Source organism: Rhinatrema bivittatum, chromosome 2 (assembly GCF_901001135.1).
Source record: "Rhinatrema bivittatum chromosome 2, aRhiBiv1.1, whole genome shotgun sequence".
NCBI lineage: Eukaryota > Metazoa > Chordata > Amphibia > Gymnophiona > Rhinatrematidae > Rhinatrema > Rhinatrema bivittatum.
In genome coordinates this window covers 65,811,977-65,837,855 of record NC_042616.1, presented here as the reverse complement: position 1 = coordinate 65,837,855, position 25,879 = coordinate 65,811,977, and the positions used below count along the sequence as shown (strand labels likewise).

Here is a 25,879-nt window from a genome sequence, read left to right as displayed (position 1 = left end):
CTCTACCAACTCTACTCACAAATATCACTCGTAATCTCCTTACAAACTAAAGGAAGCTCAAACAGAAGATAAGAATATGACTAACAAAATCCCACTTCCAAACAAATTACCCACACCCTCTAATAATATTTCAGCACAAAAGAAGCACCAAGCCTCAAAACCTCTCTACAAACTGAAACCAACAACAAAAACAACACACATATCCAATTCTCATGCTATATGCTACTCTCATTCATACTTGTCAATGCCCGTTCAATAATAAAAAAAATTTCTCTTTCCAATGACCTACTCATTGACTCCAAACTAGATTTCATCACAATAACGGAAACCTGGCTCAAAAACACAGATTCCGTACTAATTAGCCAACTGTCCAACCAGGAATACAATACCTCCTCAATTCCCAGAAAAAATAAAAAAGGAGGTGGTTTAATGCTTATCTAAAAAAAACCAACCCTTCAACTGACCCTTCGTCCTTCAAACATATCTCCACCATTCAAAATTGCTTTATTTGATTCGCCAAAACTACAGATCTGCCTCGTTTACTGTCCTCCAGGAGCTCTCGAAAAAAACTGCTCTCCACTAATTGAATATATCATGAATAACATATCTCTCAGCAAACCCATCATCATCCTTCGTGACTTTAACATACACTTCAACTTACCCAACCAACTGCCGGACAGTTACACACAGGAGGAGGAAAGGGTAGAAGAGTCGCCGGGCCAGTCCGTCCACTGCTGGGGAAGGGGTGGAGGGAGTTAGGACGGCCGGAGCAGAGCAAATGCAGTAGAAAGCGGCTGTGAAGAGATCACAAGCAGCTGCAGCCTGCAGCAGCCAAAGCGCAAAGAGCTGAACAGAGAACAGCTCGCCCTCCTCCCCGCCCCCTGAGTCCCGCAGATAAGGAGAAGTCAAGTAAATATCCCGCAAATGCAGGGGGGAGGGAGAAGGCAGTGCTGTCAACCCGCCTGTGAATCTCAGCCACCACGAGAAGGGTTTACATGGGCATCTCTACACTCCCACTCCCAGCAAAGCACCGTGACGAAAGTGAAAGCCAGAGCCCTGCTCCCTCCTCCCTCTCAAGCCCCCGATTGGATTTCTTAAAGGCACAGGTCTCCCAGAAAGAGCAAAGTAAGCTAGGCAACGTGTCCCAAATCTCTTGCAGTGCTTGCCACCTGCCCTTTGCGAGGGGGGGGGGGGGTGGAGTGTTGCGCTTTCTCTTTTCTTTCTTTTCCATTTAACCAGACTAAGCCACAGCAACGCGTCGCCGGGTATAGCTAGTAAATAAATAAATAAATGTACACTGGAAAGAAAATGCTGAGCCACAAATGGGAGGAACAAAAATCTCATTTCCTGGCAGTGGGGGCATGACGAGCGGGAACATGGTGGTGATGACAGCACTGTACTGTTACTCTTACCTGCATGAAGTGACAGATTGTGTTCCTTTCAAGGACTTTCAAAGATAAGCACATGCTGCTCCAAAGTATCAAACCAGTACTATGAGCACACCCAAACAATTCACTTACATGATCTTCTGGAGACACTCAGTGGCAGAGAGGAAGCACCGGTCCTTGATGAGAGAGTACCTCTGAAAGAAGAGATGCCCATTCACTGGCTTTACCCTTTCACCTTATTTCATCTCACTGCGCCCACCAGACTTGGTGTTTTATTTTGCTATACAGGATGGAAATGTTCCAGAGGAAGGCAACCAAAATGGTATGGGTCCTACTAAGAGAAGCTGAGGGATCTAAATCTGTATACCCTGGAGGAGAGGAGGTGCAGGGATATAGGATACGGGCCTTCAGATACCTGCTAGGTATTAATGATGCACAAACGTCAAACCTTTTCCATTGGAAAGGAAGCAGTAGAACTAGGGGTCATGATATGAAATTCCAGGGGGGACAACTCAGAACCAATATCAGGAAATATTTCTTCATGGAGAGGGTGGTGGGTGCCTGGAATGCCCTCCCAGAAGAGGTGGTGGAGACGAAAACAGTAAATGAATTCAAAAGGGATTGGGACAAACATTGCAGATCCCTAAAGGCTTGAAAAAAGGGATGGTATAACATTTCTGCATGGGGTAACCTGTACGAAATGGAAGTTACTACCCTTAACAGAGTAATGTTACTCTGGTGTCGGCTGTGGAAGATATGGGGTATTCATTGGTAGCAGTCAGGTGGAGGTTTGGCTATGAATTGAGGAAACACTAACATCTATTGGGGTGGAAAGAGAGTGCTGAGGAGAACTTTTTTTTGTGGAGGTGATTTTGTGCAAAGAGGAATCTTCCCTCAGAGCTACCTTCCCTTTTGGAAATTGGGAAGGGGCAGGGAGAGGGGAAGGTGCTCAAGAACATTGGAAGGTGCATTAGATCTCCAATATTTTTGTAAAAAGCAAACTACATCTTTTGAAGTGTATTTACTTTCCTCAATTTATCACGGATTGTGAGGTTTTTCGCAATCCAAACTAAGCCTTTTAATATTAATGAACCATGTGACATAACGCATTAATGTTTTCCTCATATTGGGTCAAATTATTTTTGCATTAACAGTTCTTGTGCGAGTGTGGCTGATAATGCACTTTAATGTGATTTTAATGTACATTAAGTTCCAAATTTGTAATTTGAAAAAATACTGTATTTCCATTGTTTTAGATAACATAAGCCTTGAATAATGATTCTCACCTGATTGGTTGTTAATCTGAGATCTTTAAGTGGCCACAGATGTCTGAAATGAAACGGAAACAGAGAACAAACAGGAGAAGCAGTTTTAAAAATTATATCCTTCAATAGGTCCCCATTCACCAAAATTACGTTTAGCCTCAGCTAGAGGTGTGCATCCGTTTTCCACATATTTGTGTTTCCACGTATTTGTATTTCCACGTATTTGCAACTTATTTTTTGCTATCTGTTAAATACGTGGGGAGGTGAAACGCATCGCGACTCCCCACATATTAAACAGATTTCTGTTTAATTCGGCCTAAATAAAAATTTAACCCCCCCCTCCCCCCCCCAAGACTCACCAAAACTCCCTGGTGGTCCAGCGGTGGGGTCCGGGAACTCACTCACACCCTCGGTGCTAGTTTCATCATGACGCCGATAGCCTTTGTCACAGGGGCTACCGGTGCCATTGGTCAGCCCCTGTCACATGGCCATCGGGGCCAACTTGTGCTCCTACCATGTGACAGGGGCTGACCAATGGCACCGGTAGCCCCTGTGACATAGTATGGGCAAAGGCTATCGGTGCCATTTTGAGTCCTGGCCTGGCGTCGGACGGCAGGTCGCTCCGGGACCCCCGTTGGACCCACAGGGTATTTTGGCCAGCTTGGGGGGGCCTCCTGACCCCCACAAGACTTGCCAAAAGTCCAGCGGGGGTACTGGAGCGACCTCCTTTCACGCCGGCCGCCCGATCCCAATACTCAAAATGGCACCGATCGCCTCAGCAATGCAAATGTTTGAAAAATCTTAAAATAGAAAATGTCATAAAATGAGATACTGTGGATATCTGGTATGGTCATTAAAAAGATATTCAGAGTGCCCTGCAGGAGAGATCAGAATATATACTCCATTAACATCCTCCATTGCAACCACAAACATGCCCTTAAGCACTGAGTCACATAAATACATGTGCACCTTTTATCCAACCCTGGCAAGTCTCTGACCTTCAATATATTTACTTCTGCTTGAAGCTGGAGAAAGTCTGGGCCAGAACTCTTAACTATGTCATGCAGCTCCTTTTATAGTCTATGGCAGCAATTCTAACATGTTTATGACTTAATATAAATCTTGGCAAAAATAAGAAACTGTAGCTGGAACCAACGTTTTACTCCATCACAGAGGTGCACAACTCTGGTCCTCAAGGGAGGAAAACAGGCCTGGTTTTCAGGTTATCTGCAATGAATATTCAGTGAGCCTCTTTGCATACAGTTGCATATGTCAGTAACTTGAAAAATCAGACCTGTTTGTGACTTTCAAGGACCAGCATTGTGTACTTCAGCTCTTATTGTACAACCCAAAATAAATGTCTATAACCTTCCCCTAAGTTTAAATGCTGGTTTAAATTTTCCATGTAAAAAACTGCTTTTAAAAGACAATATTACTGTTCCTGGTTGCAATTGTGTCATGGTGGTGAGGCCTTAGGTAGTGGCATGGTTGACGTAGACTAGTAGGTGAACCCACTAGTCCCATGCCAATAGTTGGCGGACATGATCTTGCTGGCAGAGGAACTGGAGCTTCACCTGTACTAGCCCTGTTCTCCGTGGGTTGAGCTTTGGGTTCCGGGGACCGGCAGGGTTTAGCAAATGTCACTCAAGGAGTAGTCATAGAGAGACCAGGTACAGATAGTGGTCAGGGCAGGCAACAAAAAAACAGAATACGGGTCCAGGCCAAGGGTCAAGGAAGGCAGCGAGCAGATGGAATCAGGGTCTAGGCCAAAGGTTGGGGCAGGCAGCGATTCAAGAGGTAAGGCAGCATCCAAGACAAAGGTCAGAATCAAGGAAATCAGGCCAGGATAGACAGGGACGAGACACAGAGAGACAAGATCGGGCAGCACAGACAAGGCAACGCAAGACAAGGCTCCAAGGGCAAGATGGGAGAAAGGAAAAGGCAAGAAGGGCAGAGCAAGGACAGCAACCAGGCAGGGCAGGACAACATAAACACAGGCAGGCACAGCAAGATGAGGCACAGGAACAGCAAGACAAGACACAGGAATTACAAACACGCACTGCAAGGCAGGATGACCTGTTGCTGAGGCAAGGCAGTGGAGCGCGGCCGAGGTTTAAATAGCCGGGCCACTGATATCATTATGGTTCGCTGGTACTGGAGTTTCCCATCGCGGGGCTCTTTAGCGATGTGCTGCGCACACATCTAGGCAGGCCTCAGGGTGGAATGCTGATGGCGGTGTCCCTGCCATGTTGGTGGGGTCTCCAGGCAATTTGAGGTAAGTGCGGCTGGTCACGGGGCTCCCATGGCCGTCCAAGCATTACACCACTCCATTCTAAGCCCCCCCCCCCCCCTTGGGTCTCTCGGCTTTGGCTTCTGAGGAAAACATTAATGGAACTGCTTTAAAAGTCAAGGGACTTGGAGATTAGAAGCTGACTCCCTTGAGTTCTCCTTGGGGCAAAAGTCCTTCCATCAAATTGAGTCTTATTTTGAACCCTCAGGGAGTCTAGGATCTCCTGGACCTCATACTTTGTATCTTCCTCCAAAATCACTTCCGCAGGTTTGAGAAGGGTCGTGAGGGCCATGAGAAGAGTACTGACTTGAGAGGTGAGATGTGGAACACATTGGGAATCTTGAGCATGGGTGGGAGTTTTGGCTGATAATCCACTACTCCCAACTGATGAATAATGGGGAATGGTCCCATGAATCTAACATCGGACAGTTAAGACAGCCTCAACACCAGGCGTCGCGTGTGGGAAGCCAGATAACATCAAGGGGCACCCTGCAGCACTTCTCACCCCACAGTCATGGGAGGGGAAGTGAAGGAAACAGCTTGATCTTCACCTGGAACTGGAAAGAAGCAGCGATGTAAGTGCTGCGATCGTTAGACCCGCCCCCCCATGACATCACTAACATCAGACCAGGCGTCGCGCGCCAAAGGCACGCGACAAAGGGGCTCTCCCCTTTATGCACCCCTTCGTGCAAACCTTTGTGTATATGTAAAAATTTATTTTTATGTTTCCTTTGTTAACTAAGCTGTTTCATTGTATTCGACTAAGGAATTTTTTCCTGCTTTTTCTGTTTCACTGTAAACCAGCATGATTTGCATTTAATGCAAGAATGTCGGTATATAAAAGTTAAAAATAAATAAAATAAATACATGAATCAGGGTGAAAACTTGGCTGAGGGAGTCTTGAGAGGCGGATTGCAGGTAGTTAGCCACACTAACTCTTTGGGCTTGAGTTGCGGTGCCAAATGTCACTTGTCTACTTGCTTCTTAAACTTATAGGCAGCCACAGAAAGGAGTTGGCATGTTTTCTGTCATAAATCATTGAGTTGCTGACTCATGGATTTAGCTGCAGGGCATGGGACTGACACCGGGATAGGGAGTGGTACCCTTGGATGTCTGCCGCAAACAATCTGGAAAAGATGCTCTTGCTGAACTTCCTACATTTTTATTGTGGCAGAACTTTGCTCAGGAAAGAAGAGAGACCCAGTTGTTCTGATGTTCATTAATGTAGGCCCTCAGGAATCCTTTTAGGACCTGGTTGATTCTTTCCATGTAGCCAATGCTTTGTGGAGATAAAGCCTAAGGAGATCCCAACTTTCTTCAAAGCTTTTTCAGAAGCGAGCTGTGAACCGCACCCCTCGATCAAAGAGAATGTAAGTGGGTAGCCCATGCAGGTGGAAGATATGTTACACAAAGAGACAGCTAATTCTGGTGCAGATAGAAGTCAAGGGAGAGCTGTGAAGTGAGCCATCTTGGAAACCAGTCTACCACCACCCAGATCGTGATGCAGCCAATAGAGAGAGGAAGGTCAGTGATGAAGTCAGTGGCCAGGTGGGGCCAGGAATTAGTAATACACACTGCAAGGCAGGAGGACTTATTGCTGAAGCAAGGCAGTGGAGTACAGCCAAGGCTTAAATAGCCGGGCTGCTGACGTCATCATGTTGTGCCGATACTGGAGTTTCACACCATGGGGCCTTTAACTAGCTGTAATAATAATCCCAAAAAATAGCAGAAAAAACTTGAATCAAGACAATAATAAAGATATTCCGCTATAGAAAGAAGGCTCTTATTATATATCAAGAGTGACCATCATACAGTGCCCGTGCAACTGGTGGCTTATGTGTGTAAGCTTTTACGAGCTCTGTGGCTTTACAATCATAGGTCACTTCTTGTGTGCTCATGAAAGAGACTTTGAAAATAATATATTCCCCCTTTTTTTGAATATATTATTTTCAAAGTCTCTTTCATGAGCACACAAGAAGTGACCTATGATTGTAAAGCCACAGAGCTCGTAAAAGCTTACACACATAAGCCACCAGTTGCACGGGCACTGTATGATGGTCACTCTTGATATATAATAAGAGCCTTCATTCTATAGCGGAATATAAGAACATAAGAACTTGCCATGCTGGGTCAGACCAAGGGTCCATCAAGCCCAGCATCCTGTTTCCAACAGAGGCCAAAACCAGGCCACAAGAACCTGGCAATTACCCAAACACTAAGAAGATCCCATGCTACTGATGCAATTAATAGCAGTGGCTATTCCCTAAGTAAAACTGATTAATAGCCATTAATGGACTTCTCCTCCAAGAACTTATCCAAACCTTTTTTGAACCCAGCTACACTGACTGCACTAACCACATCCTCTGGCAGCATGCCTAGCTAGTGGCTCTGGTGGTGTCTTTGCCGTGTCAGCAACATTTCCAGGCATTTTGGGGTAAGTGCGGCCAGATGCAGGGCTCCCGCAGCTGATCAAACATTACAAACTGCAATACTTGCCATTTAAAAATGGCTTTAGTCTAACCTAATACCTACATTATCTGTCAAACACAAGATTTATTCTCACTGTTTGCTTAAGAGGAGAGGGGTTCATGCAGAGACCGCTCCCCAGTGATGCATGGCAGTAGGTTCCTAGAAGGAAAGGAAAAACGAGAAAGATCAAATGGCAGAGAAAAGAGGGGAAGGGAGAGATAAAAGAAGGAGGGGAGAGAACAAAGAGGAGAGTGAGCAAAAAATGGGATGGGGAAAGACAAGGGGAAGGAGGGTCTTGGGTGGAAAAGAAGAAAATGATGCTGATGTTAGGAGGAAGTGGGCTGAGTGTTCTTGCAGAGGATTCAGGTAGAGAAGCACAAGCAGATCTGATGGAGGTGGGAAAAACTGCAGATGGGAAGGCTGCAGGGGGAAAAGGGAGATGATTGTAGGGAAGAAAAGTTAAAGAAGGGGCAAATATCAAAGCAAGAGAGAGGAAAGGGGTAATTATTCACCAATTTTGCTGAATACACAAAAGTGTGAGAAACCACCGGGAATATGCCAATGCGCCTTTCTGTAGATTAAGTGCCCTTCCTGTTTCCTTCTTTTTAACTTGTTGGTGGCACCTACCCCAAAGAAAGGCATATCAGTGCCTGCACAGAGACTTAGGCCACTATCGTTGTGTATATATATATTGTCTCAATAATCATAGAAAAACTAAGCGGTATCAGACCATTCTTTCTACTAGTTAATATGCATGTGTGTATATAGATCTCTGTATCTTATTGTTTTTGTGTTAGAGGCAATGCTACAATCTCTATATCTTCTAATATATATAGCAACTACTTACTGACATAGAGTATCTAAGCACATACATCCTTTTCAAAATTAACCCTAATAATTCAAATATTCAAATTAATAGAAATTGTAATTTTTAGGGTTAGAAATCATCCCCAAAATTTTAGAAATTTTTTAAACCAAAGTGGATGAAATTGAATACTGTGGATGTAAAGGATGATTATGCAGTATCTGACATCATAAATTATGGGTCTGCATCGTATTATCTTTATATTTAAAATTTTTTTGAAATCACCACCACCACCACCACTTCTTATTAAATCAAGCAAGGAGATAAAAGAAGTCACAGGAACTGAAACAAGCTAGCAGAATGAGGAAAGTGTTATTCATGGCTATTTCTGACAGTGCATCCTAGGAGTGTGACACACTTTCATAAATAGACAAAAGCAGAGCCAGGTGAAGAGGAAGCAAATAAATTAGTTAAAGAATAGACAGGCACTTTCAGGACAATGGACAGCTCTTACTTCCTCATGATATGTAATCGAGTTCAAATGAAAGCTCCTTGATAAGAAATTGGCAGCATATGACAGTACCTCCCCTCAGTAGAAAAACGAAATCTGTCCAAGACAAGTGATGGAATCTTATACTGTCAAATTTCTAAATACCATCAACATAAAACGGCAATACTTGCTGTAGCCTGGATTTTAATGAACAGTGAGACCTCATACAATGTGGCAGGGTCACCGCGTGAGTGCCCGGAACGCCACTTTCAAAGGTTATGCGGTGATAACTTTTCGGAATGCACCGTCATCGAAATTCAAATCATCGGTCTCTTTGTTCAAATATTAAAGTAATGACAACTTGTGTCGGTTTACTAGAAAAGTAAGGCAGTGAAAAAAATAATTATTATAGCGTTTCACTTATCGTAGCGTTTTGTAGCGGTGTATGCAGTAAGGATATAAGTGTTGGCACTGGCCCGACACGGCTCGTGTTTCTTGCACCAGCTTCCTCAGGGGCCGCACAATGCCACATACTGAAAATAGAAATACACAGTTATCAATTCCTTGCAAAGCTGCATTTTAAAAACAATTTCCACAATGCTTAATACCTACGATTCCAAACACTGCCGCTTAGCTCTGCTATAATAATTATTTTTTTCACTGCCTTACTTTTCTAGTAAACCGACACAAGTTGTCATTACTTTAATATTTGAACAAAGAGACCGATGATTTGAATTTCGATGACGGTGCATTCCGAAAAGTTATCACCGCATAACCTTTGAAAGTGGCGTTCCGGGCACTCACGCGGTGACCCCGCCACATTGTATGAGGTCTCACTGTTCATTAAAATCCAGGCTACAGCAAGTATTGCCGTTTTATGTTGATGGTATTTAGAAATTTGACAGTACCTCCCCTCAGTCATGCTTACTGAGATTAAAACCTGATTTTGTATTCTCTCTCTCTGTATAAGCAATGATGATTCAGAAGTGTGTAAAATATGGCAAATGCATTCGTTAACACAAAGAGTGGAATATTTCTGTGCACCCCAGCAGAGGGCATGCAGAGACTCCTATGTTAAGTTTCCAGATTTCTCTAGGAGAGTAAGAGCTGCTGTTAGTAGCTCTGTGGAGAGTCGGGATGCCAGAGGCATCTGGAGCAATGACAACTTTCGACTGTCAAACTTCCGAACCCTTGGAGATGCAGTTTAAAATCCTCACTGATGGATTTTCATACATGCAACTTTTATTACCACTCTTCATCATTAGGAAAACACAGAAGCAGAGAATATATTTGCAGTTAAGGACCCAGCTAGTCTGCCTAGTTTACTTCTTGCTACAGTGCCCAGCATTTCTCTGACGTTCCCTTCAGTTCTTGTTTGGTGCTTTCGTGAACAGTTAGGAGGTTGTTCCATGCTTCTATCACCCTTTCTGTGAAGAAATATTATCTGATGTTATGCCTATCATGACTACTTGCTAAACTTCTTTCCTCCAAGAAAAGGTTTGCTTTCACCAGCCCAAGGGCCAAACTACCGTTTTGTAAAAAAAAACCCCAAAAAACAAAAATTAAGCCTCTGATTAAATTGTGGTTTGAATTCTATGTAACAGACACACAATAAATGTATCTAACATATTGAATATGCAGTAAAGTAGCTACCAATGCTCACACTGTATTCTATACTTGCAGGGCAAGATCAGATGCTAAAAGGACATTTGCAAACATTTTAGCCCTCCCTCTTTTTTCTGTATAGTACCCCAAAATCTGTGAGGTCTGGAAAAAATGAGGACAGTTGGCAACTCTTAAGTGGTGGGGGTTCATTATTTGGCTGCCCCTAAGCTCTGGCTGTACTGGCTTTGGCTTATATCCTTTCGTCCATCTCTCTCCATATGATGCCTTAAACTCCATCCGTTTCCCTCCGTGGAGCTCCAATGTCCATCCTATTCACCCCCCCATCTGCCTCAGATCTCTGATATGTTATCCATCCTTCTCCCACTCCTTGCAGCCCTCTGATGCCCATTCTACCCCTGCTTTTGGATCTCTAATATCCGACCCCCACTGAGGGAAGACGGATGTCTGAAGGCCAAGGGACAGTGTGGGGGAAGAGAAATTGATGTTCGAGTTTGGGCTGGGAAGGATTAGAGGTCTGAGGGAGTGGCATGAAGTTTACTTTCCTCAGATTTTTGCCACCCTAGCCACAGGTCCAATAGGCTAGAGCGTAAACTGCAGCCTGATCTGCAGGCTCTGGGAGGATTCAGCTCAAGCTCCTAACCCCCTTATCAATGCAAGACATTTTTGCCACCTGCAGCCTAAAGCAACCAGTAAAAGTTTATCAGCGGATCAGACTTACCAGTATCTTGAAACCACACTTACATGAGATCTGTTTGTAAGCTACAGCTGGGAAATAGCATCCCTGATTAAACTTTAATCGTGCTTAAATGGGAGGGTAATGACAGATGCAGTGTTTTGGCATGGTAGGTAGGCAGTAACACTTTGCAAGACCTTGTCCCTTGGGACAGCAATCAGTCAAATCTTCTCTGTCCTAAATCAAAAGATAACTCTGGTGTCCTGCGCCCTTTCACCCAAACCTGGAACTAAACCCATCAGGTGGTTGCATCTTGAGCAGAGAAAAAGTACAAACAGGCACTAGCGACTGTTAAGTAGACAGTTTATGTTGAGGTAAATATTTATCTCCTATCTACCACAAGTTAAAGGAGAAGTCTTTGGGAGCATCAATCTAATATTTGATATCAACTAAGTTAAATGAAAGTTTCAGGTGGGCTGTGGACATTATTCTCCCCCAACAGCCGCTCTCATGTTAAAGAGTGAAGCAGAGCTACAGAAGCTTAAACCTCGCTGTCTGATGAAGTATATATACTTACTTCTGGACCTCCAGAAACTCTAACAGCTTCGTGTCTGAAAAGAGACCCAGGTGCACAATTCCCTGCCAGTAGAGGGCATCTTCCTGTTCATGGCAGAGCATGTATAACATAAAGAGCTCTGGGTGGAAGCGAGGCAGGATAAGAGGGAGAATCAAGGTGTACGAGTTTGCATTCTCACTGCAAAATAGAAAGGTGCATATAATAAAACAACAGATCGCTAAGCACACTGCACAACATCAATATATGAGTTCATACACTATGACATGATAAGGGCACAATACAGAAGCAAATTAACATGAAGGGCTTGCTATCGCCCAGGTGCTCACGTGAAATAACTACACTGTCACATACTCTGCCACTGGTACCACTGTGGCCCTTTCGAACTTTAGCAAAAGTTTTGGACTTTGAGAGTTAGTGATGAATTTGGCGGGCCATAAAAGATTCTTACTGTAGATGCTGCTGTCAGTGAAGATACCGATACGCATTCAGCATTCATTGACAGGGAAGGAGCCAATTCCCTGTTCGGTACGAAGGTCATAAAGGGGATCTGCAGCTTAAACAGTTCCAGGGGGCCAAGCCTACAAAAAGCCTCCTTATTAATATGCTTTAAAGTCCAATTCTAGTAGCCATATTGGTCCTGGAGAATACTGGATCCTTTGTGGCTTGCAATAACCGTTTAAAGGGCCAGCGACAAAACAAGATGTTGTAGTGTATGAGCTTTCAAGACTTCACGGGCCTCTTCCTTGCGTTTGCCGTCTTTGCTAAAAGAGGGAGCCTCAGCACTGCATATAACCAATAACTTTATAGAAATGATAAGTGATAGAAGCAGTAGAGACTACAACAAAGAAGAAAACCCAAATTAACCCCAGCTTAGCAGTGTGAATCACTGTTCCTGTATTTAGAACTTCTTCTTCCCATTCCTCTGTTATGTGTACATTCCCTCTCACATTGTTATCTATACTTGTATGAAGTTGTCCCATTTAAATTATTGACAAGCAAAAGGAGGTCCATATTCAGTAGAGCGGTGAGCACCAATTATGAAAATATTCAGCAGGACAAGCCTCCTGCTGAATATACTTGGCTAAAGTTATTGGGGTAACTTTAGCCATGCAACTGAATATAATTTGTTAAAGTTATTCAGATAAGTTTAAACCTAAACAAATGAAAAATCACTCAAGTGTTTTAAATATCAATATTAAAGGTCCATCATACTAAGCACTTCCGGTACTGTAGACCTTCATTGCTTTATGTTTAATCATCAGTCCCAGAATTCAAATTGTACTTTTTTTTTATGAGTTTGGTTTTTTTTTTGCAAATAAAAATGTAGCTGAACATCCACTTATCTTTGTTAACATTTAGTGTTCACATATTCCATGAAGTATTAGGTGAAACAAATCCCATCGATTGGGAGCAGTAAAAGTCAATCCTCTCTCATTTCCCAGGCCCTCTTCTCACTCCTCAAGAATCTCCTACTCAGACCCACCTAACCTCCAATGATCCCCCTATGCCGTCTGCTCAATACCCCACCCCCACCCCTTCCTGTAGCTGGAGAAGGAAGCAGAGAGCAGAAAGGCAACAAATCTTAAGCCAGCCCTACTGCCACCAAATGTTTGCCACGAAAGGCACCAGCCTAGTGTGTCTATTGACAAATCCAGGCCCGGCTCTGTGAACTCTTCCTTCGCAAACACTAGGGGTGTGCACCCAAAATATTATCATTTCATTCTTTTCATTTTTTCCTTTTTTTTTTTTAACACTTATTTTTCATTTCCTTTGATGTGTACATAGATTTGTTTTGCTTAGCTGAACCAAAATAAATAGCAAGGTAAAAAAAAAGAGTCAGAAAAAAACCCGCAAAAAAAAAGGGAGAGACCAAGTTCCCCCTTCCCTCTGCCGTCAAAAATCCAAAGCACCACTGAGATAAAAAAAAAAAAAAAGAATTAACAGCCCTCCTCCTGCATTTTTACCTATTCTCCCCACAGCCTACCCCCAGACCCAATTTTATCCACGATGTGGGTGTCACAACTTGTACAGAGATGCTCCTGCCCTGCCGGATCCTGATTTGACAATGGCCTGAGCCGTCTTTCAGGGCGGCACCATTTTGTTGTACAGCCGCACTTTATATGAGCAGCCTCGGGGCTGGCCGGCACTGTTCTGGATATGAGACTGCGGATCTCTCCAGCCACATTTCCACTGCTTCTGCAAGCTGCAACCCCCACGGATGGGGTAAGATCAGGTCCAGGGGGGATGGGAGCCATAAGTAAGGCCTGAAGGAGGGTTGAAATGTTTACATTTAGAGGTTTTATTTCCCATGTTGCTGAAACAAAAGGAAACAGGAAAAAAAAAAAATATTTCAGAGGCAATTTCTTTTTGTTTTGTTTTCAAATGAGAAAAGTTTTTTCGTTGTGTTTTTTGTTTCCACCACCTCCACAGAGGGGTAGTTTCATGCACCCACCACCCTTTTCTTGTATAAATATTCCAGATGTCACCTCAGAATCTACCCCCTTAGAGGGCAATGACTTCTTGTTCTACAGCATTTGCTCTAGAATATTTATTTGCTTCTTCTGCATTAGTTGTACCTATTATATCTCCCTCCATTACATACTCCCTATTTTTCCTCTTCTTTGGGATATACAGTATATATTTAAGTGCTTAAGTCTCCGTTCGTATGTTTTTTTTGCTGAAGAAAACCAATGGCATAGCCTCAGCTAGTAGGAAAAAATCCATTAAACTACTTTCCACTCAAACATGCCTATTGTTATGTTTGGCAGCTTGTGGGATGATCCCGCAGGCTGCTGAACTCACCCCAACACTGCCAGTCATCTGGGCCTCCCTCCTGGGGCGAACGCTGCCGACCTCCACTCGCGTGGCAGGATGCTGCCTCAGCCACCTCCACCTGTGCGCATCCTTAGGCACGTGCGCGGCCGGCATCGCCAGATTTAAAGGACCTGCATTGGGACCAGGCCACGGCACCCCTGCAATGACCTCACTTCCACAGCCCTATTTAAGGGCTTTCCTGCTGCCTCCTCTTTGCCTCAGCAACGGGTCACCTGCATCCTGTGTGTAGTGTGAGTTGCTGCTTCCAGACTCCTGCATGCCTGTCCTGTGTCTGCCTCGTCTTCCCAGCCCAGCCTGTCTCGTCTCCCCACCCAAACGTGCCTCGTCTCTTCAGCCCAGTCCACTTCGTCTTTCCAGCCTGTCCAGTCTCATCTTATCTAGCCCTTGCCTCCCTGCCTGCCCTGCTGTGTCAGTCCTTCTCCCAGTCTCCTAAGCCTGCCCTTGCACTGACTTCTGGATCTGTCCCTAGCCTGGTCTTTGACCATTCTTGTTCGCTGCCTGCCTTTGACCTTTGCCTGGATACTGAACATTCTTGTTTGTTGCCTGCCATTAGCCCCTGCCTGGACATTGACTCTTCTAGCTTGCTGCCTACCTCTGACTCTAGTCTGGCCCTGGAATTGCACTTACGCCACTTCCATAAAGACTCTCACCTAAGACCTGTTAATTTCCGGAACCCAAGAGCTCAACCTAAAGGGAAAGGGGTTGGTATAAGTGAAGCTCCTGACCCTTCTCTTCTCTGAGTAGCTCCACCAGCTGTTGGTGAGGGCCTATGGGGTCTCCCTTGTAGGCTGAGCTAACCTCCCCACAGCAATAAGGGTTCTCAAATCTTACACCTATTAATTATCTGCCTGCTCAGCAACAGTGATTCAACTGCCCTGAAAAGTTGTATGACAAACTATATAATATCAGCAAGTTTGATCACAATAAAATTTTCAAAAACTGAATAAAATCAAGAAACTTAGTCACCTTTCTTCTGTGTCTTCTTTGGTCTCTGGCAATGATTGACTTTTCTGTTCTGATGCCATATGAGTTAATTCTCTACAAATAAAGTAGGCAATTATGTTACCTATGATAGACTAATAGTTTGGTGAAATAGTTTAGAAAATATTCTTGATTAAATATATTATAAATCTAAGGGTATGGCCTACACCAGTGGTTCTCAACCCAGTCCTTATGTCCCCTGGTCAGTCTGGTTTTCAGGATATCCACAATGAATATGCATGAGATATATTTGCATATTCATTATTGGTATCCTGGAAACCAGATCTACTGGATGATACTCAAGGACTGGTTTAGAATCACTGGTCTAGACAGGAATTACTATTAACTGCCAAGAAAATATCTATTATTGCTGGAAATCCAGCTGTGACAACATAACAATCTGTAATATTATTCCATGCCCGTTTTACACTTAGACTTTCTCAGTCAACAACCTTATGCACGCAAGCAAACAATTATCTATAGATGTTGAAGTTCAAAGTAAGGATTGTTTAAAGCAAGAGTAAATAACTCTGGCCCTCAAGTGGTTTTATTGGTATCCACAATGAATATACGTGAGATATATTTGCATGCAAACCATTTTGAATTTGAGCCTTTAATACAGGGTAGGAGTGAGGATCTGTTGCCGACTTTACCTCTGACCTGTAGTTGGTGCTGTGAGCTGCTTGGATTATCTACCCCAGTGGTTCTCAACCCTGACCTGGGGACCCCCCCAGCCAGTTGGGTTTTCAGGATATCCACAATGAATATGCATGAGAGAAAATTTGCATACACTGCCTCCAAAACATGCAAATGTTCTCTCATGCATATTCATTGTGGATATCCTGAAAACCCGACTGGCTGGGGGGGTCCCCAGGACAGGGTTGAGAACCACTGATCTACCCAGTCTTCCAAGCCCAGTGCCCCTAACTTCCTCCCAGTGGCCATCTTGTTTCCTGCCAAGATCAGTATTTATACTCAAGCTTTTTGTCTGTTAATTTCCAGAGCCTGGTCCTACTTCCTGGATCTCATACTCTGGCTCTGTCCTTGTTGTCTGAATCCAGAAGACTTCTTTGTCTTCAGTTTCTGCCTTCAGTATTCCTGCTTGACTTCTTTTTGTGTTCTATTTTCCTGGTGTGCTACAGCTTTCCGTTCTGTTCCAGGATTCTCAAACCTTGTTTTTATTGGGAGCTACTCCCATTTCTCATGCCTCACCACCGGTGAGTAATTTTATTTATTATTTATTTGTTAAAATGTTTATACCGCTATTCAGTTGAGCCGTCATAGTGGTTTACATCTTATTTAAAAGTACAAACATAAATATAGCCTAACTTAAAAACAACATAGCATAAAACATAGCATCCTACATAAAAATAGAGTAAAGTAGTATACTAAAATTATTTAAAAGAAATTAGAATAAAATATAATAAAAGGATTGAATAAAAGGTTATTTGCCTATTTTCCTTCCAGATTCTTAAAGGCAATACCAAACTGCCATGTTTTCAGATTTTTTCTGAACAATTTTACATCTGCTTGCAATTTCAGTTCCAGAATCTTGGGCCTGCTATTGAAACAGCTCTGTCCCTCACTTGACTTAAGTGAGCTGAATTTACCGATGGCACTGTAAGCAAACCCTTATTTGCCAATCACAAGTTCCTCTGGGGTGTATGTAAATGAACCACCGCTTTCAGCCAGTCTCTCTGGTCACCATATATCATTTTATGCAAAATACACAACACTTTAAATTGTATTCGAAATTCAATGGGAAGCCAATGTAATGCAAACAATACTGGAGTAATGTGATCTCTTTTTTTGCTGTTAGTTAATATTCTTGCTGAGGCATTCTGCAAAACTTGAAGTGGTCGAATAGTTGATAACGGAAGGCCTAATAACAAGGAATTGTAGTAGTCTGTACTAGAGAATACTAAAGCCTGTAAAACAGTTCTGAAATCATTTACTTCAAGGAGCGGTTTTAGTGGCATGAGTGTCAACAATTTATTATAACCTTCTCTTATTTTATATGAAATGTGTTTCTTAAAAGTGGGTTCTGAATCCAAGGTTATTCCCAGAGCACGTGCATTATCAGTTAATGTAATTGGTATGTTATCCTGCATATTAAGTGTTGTTTGTCTATCATTGGATTGTTTTCTTTCTAATAAAATAATTTCTGTCTTGTTTATATTTAAAAGTAATCGCATATGAGTTAAAAGCTGTTTAATAATATTCAGGTACATTAATGTTAATTTATGGTTTATTTCTAACATGTCATTTATAAGTATTAAAATCTGCACATCATCTGCATATATATAAAAATGTAACCTTAGTCCTTGTAATAAATGACACAATGGCAACATATAAATATTAAACAAGGTCGCTGATAATGCCGAGCCCTGAGGTACTCCTATATTCAAGGTTATCTTGTCTGACCTATTATTTTTTACTTCTACTTGGTAAAACCTATCCGATAAATAAGATTTAATCCATTGCAGGGCAGTACCATCTATCCCAATTTCCCAGAGTCTTTTCAGTAAAATAGCATGATTAACCATATCAAAGTGGCCAAGAGGTCAAGCAGGACCAACAGGTATCTTTGGCCGCTGTCAAATCCTCTTAGGACATTATCATTTAAAGTTAGTGTTATGAACCCTCCTGTAGCTGGGCTACGGGAGGCTTCTTACCTCTTCCTGGAGGCCGCTCCAAGCCAGGGCCTCGCCTGTGAACTGTCCAGGATTTGCTCCAGGGCCTGGGAGGCCTCGATGTCCGTGGGGCCTGCCTGAGGCTGCTTGTGCTTGCATGGACTTCCTGGTTTGAGCCACGCCCTTTCCTAGGGGCTGGCCCGCAGCACTTCTCTGTAGTTATAGGGCCAACTAGGCGTGGGCCTGCCTAAATCCTCCCAGGGAGTCGCCGGTCTGCAGCTCTATAAAAGGACTTCAACTTCAGTCTGTCTTTGCCTTGCATCAGCGTGAGTTCTCTCTGAAGGGTCCCGCCTGCCAGAGCCTTGTAAGGCTTTCTGTTCTTCGTGGAGCTCCTCATCTCGTCTGCCTTCGTACCACGTCTTCGTGTCTTGATGTCTTGCCTGAGGTCCCTGACCAAGTCCTGATGTTCCGCCATGATCTTCCTCATCCTATTGTGTCTGCCTGTCAGGATGTTCTTCCCTGCGTCTTCGTCATGAGCTCCGGGCCTTCTGACCTGTTGGGCCTAGGAGTGGCCAACAGGTGGGATCCGTCCCTGTGCCCTGGAGCGTCTGTTCCCGCCAGCCTTGGGAGAAGCTTCGGATGACACCGGCTTCGTCATTGGAGTTCCTCCTTGCCTGGGTCTGCCCTACGCTTGTCCCATTCTCAGTAGTGGGACAGGGTGGTCCGTGACCAGCCCATTGGGTCCGCCCATGAAGGTGGGCTGTGTAGGGCGCCCTGAGAGACAGTGCCAATGTCCTCCAGCCTTATGTCTTGCCCGATTTGGATGTCAAGTTCCTCGTCATGCCCGTGATGCCATCTGCATCAGCCCAAGTGTCTTCGTCAGTGATGCCGTCTGCATCATCCCAAGTGTCTTTGTCAGTGATGCTGTCTGCATCAGCCCAAGTGTCTTCGTTGAGATGCCATCGCATCCATCATCGTCCTGTCTACGTGTCAAGGCCTCCGTCTGCCCTCTACCTCAGGCCAGGCCTGCTGCTCCAATGCCGATCAAGCGGCAGGTCCGAAAGGGCTCGGAACAGTCGGAGGACCGTTCCCCTACCAACATCACATGTTGTTGGCTCTGGGAACTTGCAGGCCTGGCAGAGGGTAAGACCGTGTTCAGCCATGCTGGAGCATGCCGTCAACCCTTGGCTTGGTCCTGGACGCGTCTGGGGTCGGGCTGAGGCCCAAGGGCACACTAAACACCCCCTTCTCAACAGAATGCAAGGCCTTCGAGGCCGTTCTCAACAGAATGCAAGGCCTTTCGAGGCCACACACAACAGTTAGTAGTAAAGTTTCTGTTTAAAGTATTTCCTAAAACCAAATTGGTTTGGATATAAGATGTCATTTTCCTCTAGATGCTCTGATAGCTGCTTCTGTACTACTTTTTCCATTAATTTAGATAAAAAAGGAAGATTAGATATTGGACGATAATTATTTATTTATTTATTTATTTATTTATTTAGGGTTTTTATATACTGACATTCTCGATATAAAATATCAAATCAGGTCGGTTTCCATATAACAAAACTGTCGCTGGTAAGGCGTTACATTAAAACATTAAACATTGAACATAAACAAGGGTAAGGCATTACTTTAAACATTAAACAGAGTTAGAACAGGAGAATGTAAATAATTAAATATTAAATATAGAATATAAAATAGATAGCAATAATTATTCAAATAACATGAGTAAGTGGTAAGACTAACTACAAATAATGTAAATAATTAAATGTAAATAATGTATGTATATAAATAATGTAGAATGTAAATAAATAAATATTAAATATAGAATATAAAATAGATAGCAATAATTATTCAAATAACATGAGTAAGTGGTAAGACTAACTACAAATAATTGGTAGGAAAGGTGGGAACGTACTGGTTGGGTATACATGTGACTGTGGTCACTGTTGATGGGTATAAACAAGGGATGAGCAAGAACTAGTAAGCTAATGCATCAAGATGGGGTCTTTCATGGCAAGTGAACTGTCCAGATAGGGCGAGATCAGGTCTTGAGGGTATATGGGCGGTCGTGGGCTTTGTATTGAGCTATTTTGCTCTTTGACCAGTGTCGGAGTGTTCTTGCGATTCCGGAAAGGCTTGCCGGAAGAGCCACGTTTTTAGATTTTTCTTGAAAGTTAGATGGCAGGTTTCTAGTCGAAGATCTGGAGGTAAAGAGTTCCAAAGGGTGGGCCCGGCTGTTGAGAGTGCTCGTTTAGTTAGTGAAGTTTTGATCGGGGGAGCATATAACGAACCTTTGTAATTATATCTGATGGGTCTTTTTGATGTGTGAAGGCGGAGTTGTGAGATAAGATTTAGGTGGGCGCTGCCCGTAATATCCTTGTGGATCATTGATAATGTCTTGAAGGTGATTCTGGCTTTTATAGGAAGCCAGTGAAGGTAGTGCAGGATAGGTGTGATGTGGGCTCTTTTGTTGGTGTTGGTGAGTAGCCTCGCCGCAGCGTTCTGTACCATCTGTAAGGGTTTTATAGATGAAATCGGAAGACCTAGCAGAAGAGAATTGCAGTAGTCTAACTTGGACAGAATTATAGACTGAACTACTAAACGGAAGTCACTGAAGTGAAGGAGTGGTTTCAGATTTTTGAGCACTTGGAGTTTGAAGTAACATTCTTTGGTTGTGTTGTGAATGAAAGATTTAAAGTTGAATTGGTTGTCGAGGCGCACTCCTAAATCTCTGACAGAAGGTGAGTAGTTAAAGGGTGGTGATGTGGATTGTGTTGGGCTTTGGACGTTGAAGAGAGTGTGGTTTTCGTCAGGAGAGATGAGGATTTCTGTTTTATTTGTATTGAGTACAAGGTTCAGGCTGGATAGTAGGGAATTGATGGATAGTAAGCAGTTGTTCCAATGAGCCCAAGTTTTTTGCAGTGATTCTGTGACAGGAAGGAGTATCTGAATGTCATCAGCGAAAATATAGTGCTTTAGCTTGAGGCTGGAGAGTAGGTGGCAGAGTGGAAGTAGGTAAATGTTGAAAAGGGTAGGGGAGAGCGATGAACCTTGAGGTACTCCTCTGATTGATTTGATAGGAGGTGATTCGACATTGTTGATCTTGACTTTGTAGGATCTATTTTCTAGGAATGATTGAAACCAACTGTGAGCTTCTCCTTGGATTCCTATATCTGATAGCCGCTCGAGAAGGATGGTATGATTAACTGTGTCGAATGCGGCGGATAGGTCGAGAAGAGCGAGGAGGTATGATTGTTTTCTTTCAAGGTTGTGGAGGATGGTGTCAGATAATGATGTTAGTAGAGCTTCTGTATTTTGTGATTTTCTGATTCCGAACTGAAAAGGAGAGAGTATATTGTTCTCCTCCAGGTAGTTAGACAGTTGCTTGTTAACGTATCTTTCCATCACTCTTGAGATTAGGGGTAGGTTGGCGATAGGGCGGAAGTTAGCAGGGTCAGTTGTTGACAAGTTAGGTTTTTTTAGTAAAGGTTTCAGAATTGCTATTTTGAGTTGTTCTGGGACCTTTCCTTGAGTTAAAGAGCAGTTTATGATGTTAGCAAGTGCTTTGGAGATGGTGTTGGGAGTCGATAGCAAAAGATTGGATGGTATGGTGTCCAGAGGGTGGGAGGATGGTTTAAGTTTATTGAGGATGATTTCGATTTCCAATGATGATGGGGTCTCGAGTGATGATAATTAGTACCAGTGGATCTAGTTTATTTTGCTTCAGAATTAGTTTAATTATTGCACCCCTTAATATTTCTGGTAAGTGTCCTTCCCTCAACAATGAGTTAATTATTTTAGTAATATGGGGCAGATTTTCAAAGGGTTACGCGTGTAAGATACACACATAACCCCCGAAAAGCTGCCCCAAGCTGCCCCTGCGCGCGCCGAGCCTATCTTGCATAGGCTCGGTGGCACGCGCAAGCCCCGGGACGCGCGTATGCCCCGGGGCTTCCAAAAAGGGGCGGGGTGTGGTGGTCCGAGGTGGTCCAGGGGGCGAGGCGGGGGTGTGGCCTGAGCATCCAGGCACAGTGGTCATTTGCCACTGTGCCCGGGATTGCGGGCTGGCTGTCGGTCGGCACACGTAACTTCTTCAATAAAAGTATGGGGGGGGGGGGGGGTTTAGATAGGGCTGGGGGGCGGGTTATGTAGGGGAAAGGAGGGGAAGGTGTGGGGGGGGGGTGGAAGGAACGGAGACAGGCTGCGCGGCTAGGCATGCGCAAGTTGCACAATTGTGCACCTCCTTGCGTGTGCCAACCCTGGATTTTATAACATGCGCGCAGAAATTGGAGCGGCCTCGGAGGGAACTTTTCTTCCGCTCCCCCCCCCCACCTTCCCCTCCCTTCCCCTATCTAACCCACCCCTCAGCCCTATCTAGATCCTTCCCCCTACCTTGTTTCAATTATTTACGCCTGTGGCAGGCGTATCTTGCGCGCACCGGCAGGCTGCCGGAGGCCTCGGTCCCGCCCAACACCGCCCTCAGACCGGCACCACACCCACAACCCGCCCCCTTCCCGCCCCTTTTTCAAAGCCCCGGGACATACGCGCGTCCCGGGGCTTGCGCGCGCCGCCAAGCCTATGCAAAATAGGCTCGGCGCACGCAGGAGCAGGTTTACGGGGTTAGGCGCATAACCCTTTGAAAATCTGCCCCATTATGTTTAATTGTATATTCCATCAAAACATGGGAGAAGTTAATATTGAAAGTTGGTTTTTTTTGTTTTTTTTTTAGAAAAATGAGCAATATGTTTCAATCTATGAACAAATGAAAAAAAAATCCCAAAAATCAACAGAAAATAAATAAAGTTGTGAACCACAAAAAATAGAAATAGGAGGGTTACCATGAACATGGTACATTTTTGAGTGGTTTTGCATGATTGAATGTTACGTTTTGTTTTGTTCCCCCTTCTATGATTTTTTCTGGGGTTCATGATTTATACTCTAGGACAGGAAGATTTTTCTGCAAATGATTTTAAGTAATTTGAAGATTGTAAATTAAATGAAGTCAGATTAAAACTAGGTAGGTTTCATCCCGGAGTGAGTTCCATCAATTATTTCCTCATGGATATCAGGGAAATCTACCATAGATCCTCTGCAATCCCTTCCAAAGTGGTCATCATGTTGGTCTGTTGTAGCAAAACCATAGAAACTGATAGCATTTTATAGACTCACAGCTGTATTAATAAGCCTATGAGGTCACACCAGGCAATCCCATGCAGATCTGTCAATCACATGATGTGGGATTTTCCACGGTTTCACTGCCAATTTTGCCTACAATGAACACATTCCTTAAAAGAGAAAAGTTTAACTGTCCTTTTTTTAACAAATTTTTATAAATTAGTTTTTTAATTTCCTAAAATTCTTATCCATTTATAATCTACTGCTGGAGGCATGACATAGGATAGGGTAGGACCTGTCTGGAGCATTTTAAGGACCTCATTCACTGGGACAGTAACTTTTAAACCGGTGCACGGGCCCATATGTGCACACGTTCGTTGGCCAGTGTCCAGGGGTGTGGCCATTTTATGTGTATATGCATGCACGTTATAAAATAGTCTGACCGTGCGCCCGTGTGTGCGCAATTTTAAGTGGACGTGCCTATATGTGCAAATGCCGCTTCTATCACGTATGTGGGGGGATTTTAATAGATACGTGTGCCAACATCATTACCAGAATCCCAGTTTATTCCCAGTTTGCCTAGGTAAGGGATAGGACTTCCAAAGCCTTTAGTTTAATAGCCTCCTCCCCTGATAGCCCTAACCTTTAAAATCTACCTAGAATCGTTTGTTCTATAACTTATGAATCATCCATAGCAGAAGTAAAGTTACGCAGCAGGGGACCTCGGCGCGTGCCTGTGTGCATAAGTATTTACACATACATTTCAATGTGAAATCTAGGAAGGCCCATGCCCCGCCCCTCTTTGTAACTTTTCATTTGTGTGCGAAGCGGCAAGTACGTGCATACTCAGGCGGCTTGTAAAATCCTCTCGGTGCGCTGGCCCAACTTGTGCGCATATATCTCCTGGTTTTGGTACGCTCCATAGACCCAAAATGGGAGAAAAGCCTTAATGAATCTGGTACCAAGATTGCTTGAATTACTAGAAAACTATTGAAAATTATGAGCAGAATTTAAATAAAGTGTCCATAAAAATAACCTGCACTGCACAGCAGTTTTTCACTTCTTTTTCTTGTCTTGTCCATCCACAACAGTGGTATTTCTTTTCCATTGATGAGCAGCTTTTGATGCAGTTGGCCTCAGAAAGATCCTCCACCATACGGAGACTGTCCTCGAGCAAAAGGCAGACCAAAAGACATTACCGCATCTGGTCTGGCTTCACGCCACAGTCTCAGGTCTCAAGGTCTGGTCATTTCCACATGTTAGATCTTGACATATTGACTTGGGTACAGAGGTGATTTAAGGCCTTCCAGGTAGTCCATTCCTCCTGCACCCCTGCAAGAAGCTGTTAAGTCACTCTGACTCATGCTAATACCAGTGACAAGCTTTCTGAATCACTCCTGCCGCATCTCAAGGGTGGTCACAGGGGTGGCATTATCATGAGGAAGTTCCCGAATGGCTTCAAGCTTTTTTTTTTTTTTTTTTGCAGCACTGTGACTGTACAGAGGGTGTGTAGTATCCTTGGTTTGCCACTTCCTCTCTCTTTGATTGGCCATGACTTTTCAAATGTTGGATGGCACTATTCCAGCAAGGATCTATAAATTGTTTAGATTAGTTTTCTTCACATTTACTATAAAAAGAGTTTTATTTCATTGAAATAATTGGAAGGGAAGAGGCTTTAAAGCCACACAACTAGTTTTGGTTTTTTTTAACACTTAAATGTGTTGTTTCCTTTTTTTGTCCAGACTTAGGGCCTGGTTTACAAAGCTTTTTTTTCCCCTCAGTCACAGAATGGTAAAAAAAAAAACCCTTACTAAATCAGGTCCTTAGTGATCTTTCTTTGTTTTTCTTGCATATTTTCTTTTGTATCATGTCTTCTTACTCTGGAATTAATGTTGCATGCTTTTTATTATGAATGAACAGATATTTTTTTTTTTGGGGTGGGGAATTGCCCTTTCCCAAATCTTCTAATTTGATTTACATGCATCTGTGTGATGCCTGCATGAAGTCTGGAACATCATGTCCCAATTTACTTAGTCTCCCAATGGCAGGAATGGCTCAGCAGGATGGCCTTTAAAAATACTGAAACACACATTATATGGCCTCAAGGATGAAAAAAGTAAGAATGAAACTTTGGAAACCTTAATGACTTTGCATTTACTGACCGCTAAGTTATATAAAACATGTAACATTAATAAACTTGTAAGATCAATAAACCCAAGAGTTTAACAAAGCATGGTTCTTGAGTAGTAAGAGAGCTTATTGTGATATCCAGAATTGCTAATTTTCTTCCTGTTGTCCAGGCCTTATGTCAGGTCCTTGCCACAAGAAATTTGCCCTTTACTTAATCCTAGAAATGTTGTCCCTTAACCTATACATTTGGTTAATCTGTGAATTTTATATCATATAAACAAAAGGGATACATGCAATGTCTTATATTTATTTATTATAACATTTAACACAATTTTGTAAATGTATCAATTCTTATATATATGCAGAGTCATATACAGGCACACCTCCATGTACAATGCCTATAGTATTGTAGCGATGGGATATTTTTAGTATAACTTCAGTTTCTTGGTATCTTCTCTGAGAAAGTTCCTATTACAGGCCTTGTTTTTTTTAGGGGCCTCTTTAAATAAATGTATGAGAGTGGACTTACAGGGGAGTGTGTCATGGTTCAATATAAGTATGTGATTTTTAGACAGGGATTTAGATTTGAGACTTGGAGC

The 25,879-nt window shown here is 43.3% G+C and overlaps 1 protein-coding gene across 5 annotated transcripts in view; it reads right to left on the bottom strand.

The window, feature by feature from the left end:
* Window positions 1–25,879, bottom strand: part of ALS2CL (ALS2 C-terminal like) — a 297,669-nt gene that overhangs the window by 51,061 nt on the left and 220,729 nt on the right. For all 5 annotated transcript variants that reach the window (XM_029588275.1, XM_029588272.1, XM_029588276.1 and 2 more), the window contains 4 exons: window positions 15,385–15,456; window positions 11,584–11,760; window positions 2,675–2,717; window positions 1,521–1,582 (listed from right to left, as the gene is read on the bottom strand). In XM_029588275.1, the coding sequence (XP_029444135.1) occupies window positions 1,521–1,582; window positions 2,675–2,717; window positions 11,584–11,760; window positions 15,385–15,456 (354 nt within the window). The remainder of the gene's footprint in view (window positions 1–1,520; window positions 1,583–2,674; window positions 2,718–11,583; window positions 11,761–15,384; window positions 15,457–25,879) is intronic.